This window comes from Globicephala melas, chromosome 8 (assembly GCF_963455315.2).
Source record: "Globicephala melas chromosome 8, mGloMel1.2, whole genome shotgun sequence".
Lineage (NCBI taxonomy): Eukaryota > Metazoa > Chordata > Mammalia > Artiodactyla > Delphinidae > Globicephala > Globicephala melas.
The window spans coordinates 46,059,670-46,075,596 of record NC_083321.1 but is presented as its reverse complement, the minus strand read 5'-3'; the positions used below and the strand labels follow the sequence as shown (position 1 = coordinate 46,075,596).

The 15,927-nt window shown below is 46.4% G+C and overlaps 1 protein-coding gene across 5 annotated transcripts in view; it reads right to left on the bottom strand.

The window, feature by feature from the left end:
* The window catches only part of SCUBE2 (signal peptide, CUB domain and EGF like domain containing 2), a 67,803-nt gene extending 52,545 nt beyond the window's left edge, over positions 1-15,258 (bottom strand). For all 5 annotated transcript variants that reach the window (XM_060303529.1, XM_030831335.2, XM_030831336.2 and 2 more), the window contains exons 1-4: positions 15,048-15,258; positions 13,734-13,856; positions 7,285-7,410; positions 2,885-3,019 (exon numbers count right to left, since the gene is read on the bottom strand). In XM_060303529.1, coding sequence (XP_060159512.1) covers positions 2,885-3,019; positions 7,285-7,410; positions 13,734-13,856; positions 15,048-15,168 — 505 coding nt within the window. In that variant the 5' untranslated portion in view covers positions 15,169-15,258. The remainder of the gene's footprint in view (positions 1-2,884; positions 3,020-7,284; positions 7,411-13,733; positions 13,857-15,047) is intronic.
* Positions 15,259-15,927: the final 669 nt, after the last annotated feature.

Here is a 15,927-nt window from a genome sequence, read left to right as displayed (position 1 = left end):
TGGTCCAAACTGGGAGGCCCAGCTATGGTTCTGGCTCCCCCAGAAACTGCCCTGGCAGTCCTGTTTCAGGTCGTTAGTTCACCAGGAAGGAAACAGCTCAGAAATGTGAGAAATATCCCATTCTGGTGGTCCCCAGGCTCAGGGTCTCACTGAAGAATATTTCTGGAAACCAAATAAAAGTATGCCTTGCAAATAGGGCAAGAAAAGGGGGAAACAGCCTCTGCTGAGAGCACAGCCTCTTCCTCACTAACCTGACACCTTCCTTACTACTCTAAAAAGGCAGCAGTGCAAACATCTAAAAATACTCTTGGAGCAGACAAAACAAAAGAGGAATGCTCATTTTGAGAGCCTGAGCTCCCATGAATAGGCACAAAGGCAGGCTGGGTGGTGTGTCTCCTTCTAGCCTACCCTCATTACATGGGTGAAAACACACAGTCTCTTTATCAGAGCTTTGGGGTCTCTAAGGATGAAAAAAACACAATAGCTTGAGTTTCTCTCAGAATCAGCTATTAAGATCCCCTATATTAAAGAACATTTAGTAAATAATGATTAAAAACAACAACAGCTACACTAGAAAATACTAGCTTGCAGTGTTTACCTTCTTTCAACCATCTTCAGAGAATCAGCTATGGGTTTTAACATCTATTTTAATACAGTTTCTAAGGGTTTAATGTGCACATCAAGGAGGAAACCCTACAGGAACACTGTTTACAGATGGCTCTATTTGAAGAGTTAAAACCCTAGGATGGAAGGGGGCAGCTGCAGACCGCTCCAATCTGCTGGCTCACGCTGCCGTGAATTTGCCCAGCAATCGGGTTGAAACACGACAGAAAATCACAGAGTGCTTCCAGACCACAACTCAAATTCTTGTATTTTGGTTTATAGCTCCAGACAAATATGCTCATTTTAAATACTCTTCAGGGGTTCTAAGAATGTCTGAATTGTAGAAAATTTAGAAAACACAAATTGCGGAAAGGAGCTGCTCTTGTATTTACTCCTGGTGTGAGGAGCCCGTGTCTGTAATCAGTCTGGGGGGCTTGGAGCCTTGTCCAGTCTGGGACAGGAGAAAGGGGCTGAGCCACTGCTCTGGAAGACCGAGGGTAAGAGGTGATCTTAATCACCGAGAGTGGCTTCGTGAGTGGTGGGACCCGTACTGGGGGTGTTCAAGCCCTGGCTTGACCTACAGGGCGCCACCCCCCTCCCCACCGCCTGAAGAGAAAGCCAGAGTGACTTTCCAGGAAGCAGCTTTGAGCAACCAAAAGGGAGAGGCCCTGAGATCCAGATCATTCGTGCTGCTGGCATCTTAGTTCAGCCTCTGACCAGAGGCAGAGCTCACCCAAGAGTCCAGAGAACCCCCGGCAGGAAGGTGAAAATGAAACCTAACTGCTACTTAATCAAGGGCCACACACCTGCATGGGATAAGAGATCCACCTGATTAGGGTTGGAGTCTATGACCACCCAGCTTCCACACTGACAATGAGCAGGCTTGGGTAATAAGAGCATCCGACTCCCCATTTCTCTGACCCTTCTTCTTAGTACCCAGACAGGCCTTCTGGTTAGGGATAAGAAAGGGGCCATCGTTCTTGGAAAATGAGGCAAAAATCATCTTCCACAAAGAAACCCTTGAAAAATCACTAAAACCACCACGATTAAAACAATAAATCTACAAATAGTAGAAGAACTGAAAATCACCACATTCTTAAGTTATGAGGATGAATACGCAGCACATGCCAAAAGGAGTTAATAGTCTAGGATTTGGGGCATTTCCCTTAAAAACAGGCACCGGCAACCTTGGGAGACATAAAGCCAACAAAATGTAGTTCTCTGGGGACTTCCCTGGTGGCACAGTGGTTAGGAATCCACCTGCCAATGCAGGGGACACAGGTTCGAGCCCTGGTCTGGGAAGATCCCACATGCCGCGGAGCAACTAAGCCCGTGTGCCACAGCTACTGAGCCTGTGCTCTAGAGCCCGTGAGCCACAACTACTGAGCCCGTGAGCCACAACTACTGAAGCCTGTGCGCCTAGAGCCCATGTTCCGCAACAAGAGAAGCCACCGCAATGAGAAGCCCGCACACCGCAACAAAGAGTAGCCCCTGCTCACCACAACTAGAGAAAGCCTGTGCACAGCAACAAAGACCCAACGCAGCCGAAAATAAATAAATAGAATTTTTTAAAAAAATGTGGTTCTTTGGCTTAAGAAAGAGCAGAGAATTAAAAGCACATCACTGAGTTCAAAGTGGCTGATGGGCCACAGGTCCTTAATTCCTCTCCCTCCTGAGAATCCACTGAACTAATAGAAGAAATAAAATAGGTATAAACTCAACGCAGAGAGCACGAGCCATCAGAGGAGAAGAATTTTCTGCAAATTTATGGAGGAATGGTAAATGACAACATGGGTGAAGAAAACCATAGTATAGAGACCCCCAGTCTGGGGAGGGGGTTCACCTGCCCCCTGGAATCCCAGAAGCTCAGAGTTCAAAAACGCAAAACACAGGGAATGCCGGGTCTTGCTGAAAACAGGGCAATTCACTGAGTCTCCCAAGGAAGGCTCCAGCCCCTCCTTCCCCAAAAAACGTGCTGTGGTTTCCAGCACCTTTCTGCAAAACTGGGCAGATCATCCAGTGCATTTCTAGTCATCTTTGAAATGTACTCCATTTAGAGATTAGAATCAGAGAATGTGAGAGTCTGAAGAGACCTCAGAGCTCACCCAGTCCAACCCACTTTTTTAGCAGGGTGAGAAAGGTGCAGCTAAAATAACCTGCCCACTTGTCCTCAGGCCTCCAGGCTTTCTAAACTCCGTGCTTCCCTCTAGAGCCTTTGAGGATGGGGGTGGGGGATTCTCAGATGTGACCCTGCCCCCTGCCCCCAGCCGAGCAGAGCTACCTTCTGAGCGGTGAATGCACGTGTGCTGATTGTCACTCAGGAAAAAGCCCTCCTTGCAGCGGCACTCGTAGCTTCCCATGACGTTGACACAGGTGTGCTGGCAGCCGCCATTGTTCTCCAGGCACTCGTCCACATCTGGAGGGGGAGAAGGCTTAGCCTTTGCTTTTGTGACTGCTTCACACACTGCCCCACCCACCACCACCCTGCCCCGGCAGCCCAGGGGCTCCTGCTAAGCAGAGACGAGGTCTCTCGTCAGGTCCTTGCATCACAGAAGCTCTCAGAACTGAAGCCAGTGGGGCCGCAGGTAATTAACCCAGCCCTCATGGGTCTAGAGCTCCCTTAAACAGGCCCTCCACCTGGACACCTGGATAATCAGTTCAGTAAGTATTTACTGAACACCTTCTCTTTCCTAAGCACAGTGCTAGAGGAGACAATAAAACACAGATGCGTAAGATCGAATTCCTTTGCCCTGGAGCATCTCCTTCAGCAGAGGGAAAGAGACAACTGTACAAGTAATTGTGAGATAAGGTAAATGGTGGTACAAAGGAAAGAAGTCACCTCTGGTTGTGGGTATCGGGATGGGTTTTATGGAAAAGCTGATGAAGGTATGAGCTCTGTAGTGTTTCTTCAATTTTAAATCAGGAGAAGGGATTCTAGGCAAAAGAAAGGGTGTGAGCATAGTACGAAGGCTGGGAGACACAGAGCATGTTCAGATAACACAGTGTTATTCAATTGGGCTGAAGCACAGTACATGCAGGGAAGTTACAGGAGACAGAGCTGGGAAGATAGACTGGGTCACACTGCAGAGGACCTTGAATAGCAAAGAAGTTCCTGCTTCATTTGAGAGGCAACTGGGAACCCCTGGAGCAGGGTGACATGGTCAGCCCCTCGTGTTGGGAAGGATAAGGCAGCAGCTGAGGGAAGGACACAGGGAAGGGGAAGAATTGAAAGCCTGGAAGTCCAGCTTCACACGTTTGCCTGAAATAGCCATGGCTGGCGCTAGTAGGGGACCGGACCTGGGGCCTGGCAGTGCGGATGCCTAGGATGGAAGAAATAGAAGGGGACTGTGGACAAGCTGCCACGTGGACATGGGGTGAGGTGGCTGAGAAACATGGGGAAGACCAGTGCTGGGTACAGAACTGGGTGTGGAGATGTGGTTGGTCCCCAGCAGGGCAGGGAGGTAGTAAGTGTGAGATGCTGACATTCAGGGCTAGCTCCAACAGGCTGTGGGAAGCCTGAGCCTGGTGTAAAGACAGCTTTGAAAACCACTTACTTGTGGTGTCCAGCAGGGAGGGAGGGAGCCTTGCCCCAGTGCTATGCCCCCAGGGCGAGGGTAGGGGACCTTCCTTCCACTGTGTCACTTACTACCTTGTGCGCAGCTCCATCAATACACTTACCACCGTGCATTTTCAAAATCTTTTTTTTTTTAAATTGTACCTTTTGACTCCTCAACATCTTTTACTTATGCATCTCCACTAGACTGCAAACTCCTTGAGGACAGATTTTTACAGATTTTTTTAAAATTTAGCATAGCCCTGGAACCTGCAGGCACATATTAACTCTTCAATGCATGAACAAACAAGCAGGAGAGCACAGCATCACCAGAGTTAAAGAAGAGGAAACTTCTAGAAAAATCTCAGACATGACAGAAGCTCAAGGAGAAGGCTGATATAAAAGCAATTTATTTTCTCTAGCCCTGACGTCCCACGTGCCTGTCACTAGCTCCTGGGGGCATCCGTAACAAGCACATTCACACTTAGATATCTGTTATCTGGTTTCAAGCTTCAGATTTTACAGTCATCCGTCCTCCCACACTACCCAGCAGATGCCTTGCTAAACTGATGGGACTTAAGCCATCCCCTGAAGCCTAACAGACTTGCCCTTCTCTGTGCCAAAGGGTGAAGGGAGCACATTCCAGAGGGTGAGATGTGCTGGATCACACCTGGCCCCGCTGTTCCACAGCGAGGCCTGGGGTGAGCAGGAGAGATGTTTCCCTGAACACCAAATCCTGGCCTGGTTCTAAGTAAAGGTGTGCTCCCCTCTGAGCTGCACCGCCCCATCCCGTGTTTAACCCACTATTCCTTTTCGCCAAAGCAATTAGAAATGAATCAAGTTGGGTGACGCACTCTGACTGAATTAATACAAAAGTTCACATGCACAAATGTGCATCACTAGGCTGGTGAGTTTCTGCAGAATGTAAAACAGTGTTTTACAACCCTGTCTGCATGTTAGAACCCTGATGTCCGGACCCCACCTCCTAAGACACTGATCTAACTAGCCTTGGATGAGACCTGGACAGTGGTGTCATTTTAAACTTCTCAAGTGATGCCAGTGTGCTACAGGACCTAGTAGCTATGTTGTGCTCCCAGACATTCAATAAATAGAAGCTGAATTCAGGTGGGCTGAGCTGTGTGGAAGAGCTGCATTTTGTGTTTCAGGCTCACAGGCACCCAGGATCTCCGAGCACTCTGGGTCGAGTGCCAGAGCTAAGTGGTGTTTGTACTCTGCGTATCCTGGCTAATATATCGGCGGCTAATTGTGCGGTCAGGGGGCGGGGGAGAGGTAAGGGTCATCCCAAAGAACACAGGAAACTGTCCCTCCTAAAAAATTTAGGCCCTGAGCTCCTTTCCTGTCACAAAATGCTTCTGCTCTTTCAAGTCCAAATGGCAGCTACGTCTCTATGTGTGCTGGTCCTGCTGTTCTCAATGTACCACTGTATTTTCTCATGCCTTCCTTTTCATGGAATCCTCAGCCCCTTCAGATATACTCGGTGGATATACTCAGGGTTTTTCTCCAAGGCAGACCCTTGCTACCAAACCCACAAAGAGACCCCAAAGAGGGGAAATGGAGATACTCTGCTGAAATACCTGTGTTAGCAGCCAGGCCAGGAAGGACTTGGGGCCTCAGGCCTTTACTCCAAACCACCCCCACCCAAGCTGGCCCAGGTCCTTAACTCTTGGAAGTGTCCACTTTTTGTTCTTAGGAAGCTCATAATTCCTCCAAGCTGTGGGTTTGGGCACAACTGTGATGACTGGGTCTTCCATCAAATACAAATCCTCAAAATGCCATTGGCTAATCAAAGGGAAATGAGTGATTTCCCCTAGAAAATGGTTTAAAAAAAAAAACCACACTGTATGCTTCTCAACAAATTACACACTAAAAGTGATTTTTTTTCTAAAGTTTTTAATTAATCTCAATTTATTGATGCTCTCAGGATTGTCTCTCTAATGTGTCTTTTTGTGGTGCTAATGGCCTAGAAAGTCTGCAGAGGGGTTAGTGACTCCCCAGCCCTCAATCAATTCTTCCTGATAGCTGCAGGCTTAGAAGGCCAAGCGGTCTGACCACTGCTTGACCTCTCACACAGGGCTCAGACAGGAAGGGACAGAGTCTACATCAGGATGGGGCTCCAGGTGACATGATACAGGTCATATCAGGGCTTAGTCCCAAATACTCTCCTTCCCCAACACGAAAAATACAAGTTCTGCCTGTACTCACTTAGTGACTTTTATGCTGATCTCAAAGCATTTGATCAAGTGGCCATTCCCACTGCACAGCAAGGGAGCATCTGAATAGCTGTCCCCACAGAGCCAGGGCCTGGCTCAAGCTGCTCCTTGGTTAGCCAAGTGGATATAAGTGGGTCAACCACATGAAGGATCATCAGTGTCAAAGGAATCTGATGGCATCTGGGTCCCATGTCCTCCTGTACCACTGCTAACACCAGTCTTAAAGTGCAAACAGACCACAAACACTTGCCTTCCAGGTGTGCTGCATCTTCTAAGACCATCCAACATTCAACCCTATCCAACTGCTTGCTAATTTTAAATTCTGTTTTATTCCTGGCATAAGGAACCAATGTAAACAATACTCTTTGCAGTCCCTAACTCACTGAAACTCCAACAGATGTTTCTGGTTTGTGGAATACTAGGAGGATGTTAATGGAAGGTTTCTACTTGAATTTCTCTCTCTTTTAAGAAAAAAGAGGAGGGTCTACATGGCTGAGATCCAAGCACACATGTGGAATCTTCAGGACAAGTAGTTTTACATGATTCTGGAAGAGAGACACTTACCATTGAAGAAATGGTTATGAGTCAAGACCCTTTTAACACAAGACCAAAGATCTTAAAGGTAACAAGTCAATGCCAGAAAATCAATAAGTAGTAATGTCAATGTCCACCCACCTCCTTGGACTAATGGAGGATTTATATTATGAATGATCACATAAAAACTAAAATACTTAACCTGGTTTTCTATCAGCGAGTGTGATTTCTAGGGAGCCAGAAAACAAAGGTCTCTGATCCCATTTCTCTTTTAATGAGTATGTTTTTGTCAAAGAAAAGAAAGGGGTGGAGGTGCCGGAGGGTAGGTAAAGGAGAATTACCATTGCCAACTGTTTTCCTTACCAAGACAATTATGACCGTCATGAGCCAACATGAAGCCATCAAAACAAGTGCAGCGATAATTGCCGGGAATGTTCAAACAGTCATGGACACAGCCTCCATTGAGTTCATTTTCACATTCATCAATATCTGAGGAGTAAAAGAGAAGTAAACCACACAAGCACTATTTCTTTAGTGTGGAGAAATATGCATTTACCTTTTAATCAGCCATCCCACATCTAGCAATCTCCAACAACAGAAAAATAAATATGCATAAGGTTATTTGCTGCAGCATTTGTAATTACAAAATATTGGAAATGACCTAAATGCCCACGCACAGCAAGCAGTTGAAGAATTAAGGTACATTTACTTGGTGGAATACTATGCAGCTGTTAAAAAAAACAATGAGCTAGATCTCTACGAACTGATTTGGAGTGATTTCTAGAATATACTAATAAGTAAAAAAAAAATCAAAATGCAAGAGTATCTGTAGTATGTTATCTTCATGTAAAAAATAAGGAGGTACACGCACACACACACACACGAAATTCCAGCACGCTCTTTTTGCAGAACTTGACAAGCTTATCTTACAATTTATATGGAAATGCAAAAGACTCAGAAGAGGGAAAACAATTTTGAAAAAAGGAGAACAGATTTGGAGGATTTTCACTTACTATAAAGCTACAGTTATCAAGACAGTGTGTGGTACAGGCATAGAGGCAGACAAACAGATCACTGGAACAGAATCAGAGTCCAGAAATAAACCCTTATATTTATGGTCACTTGATTTTAGACAAAAGTGCTAAGGCAATTTATTGGAAGAAATGATAGTCTTTTTAACAAATGGTGCTGAGACAGTTGGATATCCATATGCAAAAAAGGTTGATTTAGGCCCTTAACTCAGACCATACACAAAAATCACAAAATGCATCAGAGACCTAAATGTAAGAGCTAAAACTAGAAAGCTTTTAAGAGAAAATATAAAACTTTCATGAGAAAATCTTTGAGACCTTGGGTTAGGTAAAGATTTTTTAGATACAACACCAAACACACAATCCATAAATCTAAAAATTAATAAATTGGACTTTGTGAAAACTTAAAACTTTTGTACTTCAAAAGACATTAAGAAAATGAAGAGAAGTCACAAATTGGTAGAAAATATCTGCAAATCACATACCTTATAAAGGGCTTATAAAGAACTCTTACAATTCAATAAGAAGACAAAAAACCCAACTTTAGAATGGGCAAGAGATTTGAATCAACATTTTACCACAGACAGTATACTAATGGCTAATAAGCACATGAAAAAAATGTACATCATTAATTATTTGAGAAATTATAATTATAATCACAATGAGATACCATTTCACACTCCCTAGAACAGTTATAATAAAAAAGACAGACAATGACAAATGTTGACAAGGATGTAGAGAAATGGGAAACCTCATACACTGCTGATGGTAATATGACATAATCACTTTGGAAAGTTCCCTGGCAGTTCGTTAAAAGGTTAAACACAAACTTACCGTATGACCCAGAAATTCTACTCCTAGGTATGTATCAAGAGAAATGCAAAATCATGTCTACACAAAGACTTGCAGGTGAATATCCTTGGCAGCATTTTTATTTATAATAGCCCAAAAGTAGAAACAACCCAAATGTCCATGAAATACTAGTTAACAATAAAAAGGAATGAAATACCAGTACAGGATGCAACATGGATGAACCTCAAAAACATTATGCTAAGTGAAAGAAGCCAAACACAAAAGACCATAATGTATGATTTCATTTATATGAAATGTCCAGAAAAGGCAAATCTACAGAGACAGGAAATAGATTAGTGGTTGCCTGGAACTGGGGCTACGAACAGGGATCTTACTGTGATGAGGAAAATGCTTGAAAACTGTATTATGTGATGACTGCACAACTCAACTAATTTACCCAAAATCATTGATTTGTACACTGACTTAGAATTGGTGAATTTTATGGTATGTAAATTATAACTCAATAAAACAGTTAAAAAGAAAATACATATTTAGCTGCTTATTTGTGCAAAAGAAATACAGGAAGGATAAACCAGAAAGCACAGAGATTGGTGACCCATGGTGTGTGGGAGAAGGGGTGGAAATAAGGAGGAACGGGAACAGGAAAGAAATAGGAGGAAGGAGTCACACTTCTCTGAGTTTTTGAACTGCTGTGACTCTCAGAACCATGGTGATGTTTTACATACACACACATCAACCAGGAAACAAGAGTGAGGGTGACAAGAGGGATTAAAAATTGGAACACAGGGCTTCCCTGGCGGCGCAGTGGTTGAGAGTCCGCCTGCCGATGCAGGGGACACGGGTTCGTGCCCCAGTCCGGGAAGATCCCACATGCCGCGGAGCGCCTGGGCCCGTGAGCCATGGCCGCTGAGCCTGCGCGTCCGGAGCCTGTGCTCTGCAACGGGAGAGGCCACAACAGTGAGAGGCCCGCGTACCGCAAAAAAAAAAAAAAAAAAAAAAAAAAAAAAAAAGGAACACAGAGAGAAACAAATGAACCTAACTGTACTGTAAATGAGTAACACACCACACTGAAGGGGATGGGGAAGAAAAGTACTAGCCTAAGTATGTCTGAAAAATAGTAGCTTGACTGGATGTTATAAGGCCAAATTCAAAAATAGTTGTATACAAATACTGTACCCTAATTATTAAATCCGTTTTACTCCCAGAATTATAGAGTAATAATTCTGTAAATACTTTATGTGTATACTGGGATTGAACAAATAGGTGCATATATTGCAGATAATGAGAGCCAGGTTTCTCACTGTTGGAGAAAGAAGTTATGAATAAGCCAAGAGGGAGGTTAGAATGAATCCTGTGATACTGTTTTGGAATCTGAAGTATCAGTGTAACTCACTGTTTTTAATATATATATAGAAATGGATAGATACAAGGAATAAATATAGATAAGTGTGTATGTGTGGGTTAGTATACATACATATATTTCCTAGCTCTGTCCACTGAGAGGGCCTAGGAGGAATGACATCCCAGTAACAATGAAAACACCAAGCATCCAGATCTTGGTTTCTATACATCATTTTCCAATAAAAGGAAAACCAGTGCTCCCGGAGAAGTAATTGATTCCAGGGTTGGGGAGGGGAAAATACAGGTTGAGGCTGGAGCATTTTGTGGTACCAGAAAATTAGGAATTTCTCAAAAAAGGATGGAGGCATGTCAACAGGACACAGGAGACCATGTGAAGGAGCTCCCAATGGCTAAAGCTGGAACAACTTGAGCCAAAAATAAATAACCATATAATTAAATAAACACCCGTGAGTCCATACTGGCATAAATACATAAACACATAAATCAATACATAAATAAATGGGGGAGGAGGGACAGATCTTCCTTACAGAAGAATCCCAATTAATAGACATGTAAGGAACTAGAGAAATACAAAATTACCGAGAGTCACATATCACAGTAATAATTGTTGCAGGCAAGATCCACAGTTGGATGCTAAAATCAGCATAGGCTAAAAGCATCTGCCCCGATATATATATATATATATACATACACACTGAAAGGGGAAAAAATAGTAACTTTGTAGTGGAGAAACCCAGGATACACCATTTTAACCAGATGATCAAGATTAACATCACCTGTAGTGGGAATGTTGACATCATGTGCGCCAGATGTGATGCACTGAAAAGCACACAATAGCGCTTCTGTAGCAGCTTTGCCGAAAGCTTCACTTTTGTATTACTACAAATGTGTAACCTCAATTTTATCGAGAGAAGACATAGGACATTCTCTTATCGCGTCAGTTCCTACCATACTACTTCTTATCATGTGAAAACATAAGGCCAACAAAAGAACTGAACAGTACTCATCAATGTGTCACTGCCAGGAAAGACCAGGAAAGACTGAGGAACTGTCACAGAATGGAAGAGACAAAGGAGACAACAGTTAAATGTAATGTGGGACTTTGAGTTGGATTCTGGAAGAAAAAAAATAGAAAAACTGTTAGGGAAAAACTGGTGACATTTGAGTAAGTCTATAGTTTAGTTAATAATATTGTGCCAGTGTTAATTTCCTGGTTTTGATACTGTACTATGGTTATATAAATTGTTAACATTAGGATAAGATAAATGACAGACATATGTGAAGAATTCTGCACTAGTTTTGCAAATTTTCTGAAGTCTAAAATTATTTCAAAATAAAAAGTAAAAAAAAAAAAAAAATACAAAGGCCAAGTCTAGATTCATCCCTGTTAAACCTGATTCAGTTCCTTAAACTGAGAAATAAGGACCATATAATTAATACTGACCACTGAAACATCCCCTCCCCAAAGTCTGGGATATAAGCAAAGATCATTTAGCATAAAACATCATGTACCTAAAGACACTTCTGAAGCACATTATTTTAAAAATACTTATTCAGGGCCCATACTTTCATTTTTCCAACATTTTGGCAGAAGAAATTTGTGGAGGATAAAATTCTGTTCACTCTGAGCAAACCAGTTCCCATCCTTGAACTTAAATAGGGGCAAGTGACTTCAATGATAATCACAACACAAATGATACCACAGATTGGACCCAAGAGGCTTAAAAACTATTAAGCCAGGAAATACACATAAAAGTTACATCTTTGAATATCTGTATTTTTGAATCTTTGCAATCCCCATTTTCTTTCCTTTTCCTTCCTGGAAGAAAGTTTCCATTTCTGGATCCCTGTACCAGAAATCCAAACTAAACAGGGTCATCCTTATTCACTAGGTTTATAAACACTACAAGTATTCAAAAAATCAAATCCTTCTTAACAGGGAGAATATATGCTCTCTGTTAATAGTGATTACCTGGGGATAAATAGGAAGGTCTTTACTTTTCTATTTTACACATTTTTGTATTTTTTGTATTGACTTTCTATAACAATAATCACATATTATTTTAAAACCAATTTAAAGGTAGAAAAGCAGCGATGCCAGTCAATCATTAATTATTTTAAACTAAATAGTAGGCTTTTCACTCTAAACTGTTAGCAATTCAATTTCTTATTTGTGATAAGCCAAACCCAACAGCTAAGAATAACCAAACTTTTGCCACTTGTCATTTAACATTATTTACTAAATAAGTACTTTATCCAAAAGAAAACTTGGCATGGTTTCTACCCCCAGAGAGCATACAGTGACTGAAGGTCACAGTGAAAAAGTGAACATTTTTTTCCCCAAACAGGGTACCAACATGTGTGAATTCCAGTACTGTTAATAGAATATTTAATATGGTGAGGATGTGGTATGGAGGAACTGGCAGAGAGATGTTTCAGAGACAGTACTCTTTTGGCCTCCCATGATGCAGGGCAGATAGAGAGAGAGATGGCTGTCTGTCTCTGGGAAAATATGAGCCTGAAAAAACAGAAGGGCTTTATGGATGGACCACCAATTCCACTTGCTGCGAACCTGACCAGGAGCACGTCTCCTTTGATGGGAGAGGCAGGAGTTTTGCTCCTCCTGCACAAAGGAGACCATAAATTTATTAGGATTTCTCACCCAACCAAAGAGGGACACTAGGAGGCTGCGTGAACAGCAGAGACGTGGGGTCAGGGACAGAGCTAGAGTGGGGATCTGACTTTTTTTCACCTGCCGGCTAATTGTGTGATCATGCCCACGACCCCTTTCCCGATTCCCCTGAGCCTCAGTGTCCCCATCAGTAACACGAGGGAGAGGATTGGCTCAGAGCTCCCTGAAGAGCCCTGCCAGCTCCAACATGCCACAGTTTCCATGCCCCAAGCAGCCTCTTCCTATGAGAGTCCAGTCTGCAGCTAGTTCTCAATGGCAGAGTTTCTGACACTGAGCTGATCCTCCGTGGCCCAGAACACAAAATGGCAAAGTCCAGACTTCAGCCTCCCAGATCTGGAGCTCTAAGGGCTTAAAATATCCCTCCACAGATCTTTCCAGGGCCAACTTGCAGCTCCAAATGAGGCAGGCTCCTGGTGCAGCTCTAAAGCTTGGCAGGTCACAATGCCAAACCACCCGAAGTCAAGGACAAGATAGAGCCACCAGAACCTCAGGGGAGGGCAGGACTCTGGCACTCAGACTTCAGAGCAAGGATGCTGCCCCAGGGAGGTACAGGATCAGCACAGATCAGCCCTGTTCTGGCAAGCATGGCTCTCCTGATCAACATGGCTGCTGACTTTCTGCCCCCAAACTGAGTGGGACCAAAAGATACTAAAGCAGCGCTTTTCCTTTGCAGAAGCTAGACAAAAGGACATTTCAGAGCCAGATAAAACTGTATGATCAGCTCTCGGAAAGACCTGATGTTCCCTGTTTTTTAAGGATCTGACATGCAATTCAGAGAGTAGGTGATGTGACCCGGGGTGGCGGTGGGAGGGCTGCTGAAGCACTTTTACCAACACAAGTGGCCACGACAAGAGCTGAGGAGGTAGGGAGCTTCCCCTGCTGGCCCACCCACTGCTGGTCCCCAAGTCACTTACCCTCACACTGCCTGCCCTCCCCTTGGTAGCCAGGCCTGCAGGAGCACTTGTAGGAGGTGGGTGTGTTCTGACACAGGGCATTGGTGTGGCAGTCGTCTAGCCCCTGGGCACACTCGTCCACATCTGCAAAAGAGCACAGCAGCTCCTGATATGGTGCCCCGAGCCCCGGTGACCTGGCCTTGGCCCCTCTCTAGCATCATCTCCCACCAGCCCATCCCACTCACGCCTCGCCAGCTAAACTGCTTGGGAGCCCCTGGGATGAAGTGGACTATGTCCAGGCCCCTGTTTCCAGGCACAGCCTGTTCCCTCTGACTGGGATACCCTCTCCACTGGCCTTCACGACTCAGCTCAAACCCACCTCCTCTAGGAAGCCTGCCAGGACCCCAGAGTGTAGGTGAGTTGTCCCCCAGGATATGCTCACATATCACATTGTCACTGTTTTCCTGCCTCCCCATCTAGATGGTATCTTGATTACAGACTGGACCTGTGGCCCGGAGGCAAAGCACAGTACCTGGCACATGAGTAGGTGATGGTAAAGGCCTGCTGAAGGAAAGAGCAAGTTGGCAAAAATGCTCTGAAAACCGAGCAGAGTCTGTCAGCTTTCTCAGGGTTTGGGGTATGGGGGGAAAGCTCACCCTGGGCTCTGAGAACACCATCCTGAACCCTCAGACCATGCAGAGAGGTAATGGTGCCCCCCTCCACCCCTTCACCGCTGCCCACCCTCTCAACCTGGAAAACGGCCTTGGCAGAAGCCTTTCCTTGGCTGATACTCCTTCCAGGATGTTAATTAAAAACAAAAGAGTTTTGAAAGTATTCCAAGTCCAGTTAGTGCACAACGGGTATTCCCAGATTCTCAAGCAGCAGCTGTTCCAAAGACAGAAAAATCCCTGGAGCCGACCCTGAAGCCCCCAGGACAGCTTCCCGGCCCCAGAAGAAAGGAGCACGGCTGCCATAACCTCACGCGGCCGGAGCCCTCAGTTTCCCCATCTCCGCAAGGAGACTCCAAAGCCCTGCTCCCCGCTCAGCCCGCGCGAGTCTGCCCAGCAGGCGCTCCCCGAGGATCAGGGCGGGAACTGTCATCAGCCCCGGGTCCGAGGCCGGGCCGCGCACTCAGGCCCTGGGCCTCTGGCCCGCGCGGTGGCAGCGCCTCTGCCTGGCCTGCGGGTGCGGCCCCAGGGGAAGGGGGGCCACGCGGAGCTCCGCAGCCGAGCCCCGGCCCCACTTGCCCCGGGCGCCCCTCGAGGGTCACGGGACCCCTTCTCGTCGCCCTCCCTGCCCGCCGTGCCAGGTGCGCCCCCGCGGCCGGACACTCACCCTCTGGCGGCCCCGTGGCGCGGCCCCAACCGGGCGGGACAGCCGCCGTCAGCAGCAGCGGTAGCAGCAGCGGCAGCAGCGCCCGGGCCGCCCAGGGGCAGCCAAGGCCCGCGACCCCCATGGAAGGCGCGGCGACTGCGGGCAGAGACTGCGGAGCGCGGGCGGCGAGCGCGGCGGCGGCTCCGGGAGGTGTGTGCGGGCGCCCTTCCCGCCGCGCTCTGACACCCCCGGCCCGGCCCCTCCCGGCCCCCTCCCTTCCCCCTCCCGGCCGGGGCGGAGGGGGCGCGGCCGCAGTGGCCGGAGGACGGCTGTCAGCCTGGCGGGGTCGGGCCCGGCGGGCCGCGAGGCCCCCGCCGCGCAGGCCCCCGCCGCAAACCCGCTGCTCCCGCACCGCCGCGGCGCTGCGGCCCGCGGAGAGCCTCGTGCTCCGCCCGTTCGCGGCGTCCTCCAACTTGACCCGGTCCCTCTTGTGAAGACAAACAGCACTTCTAGCCTGAAATACTCGGACACGGGGCACCCAGAAAGTGTCCTGTGTAGCTCAGAGTCCTATAGTCCCCAAACCCCAAAACCACCTATGGGGCTTACCCATCTCTCCACTTAGGAGGGGGAATGTGGATGGAATGAAAGTGATTCCACAGACTTCGGATCCTCAGGAGAACTCAACGGAGAGGGTGAGCCCAGCTTCTCTGCTCACCTCAGCACACACTGTCTACACCCTTCTCCGTTCTGCCCAACCCGGGCCTTCTCTGATCCCCTGTCCCCAAGTCCTGGGAGGAGAGTGGCCCACTTGTCCCCCACTGGGGCACCGCTGAGACTGTCCCTCTGTGGCACAGTGCTGGGCCCATAAGCACAGCACAAAGTGTTCATTTCACTGAAAACC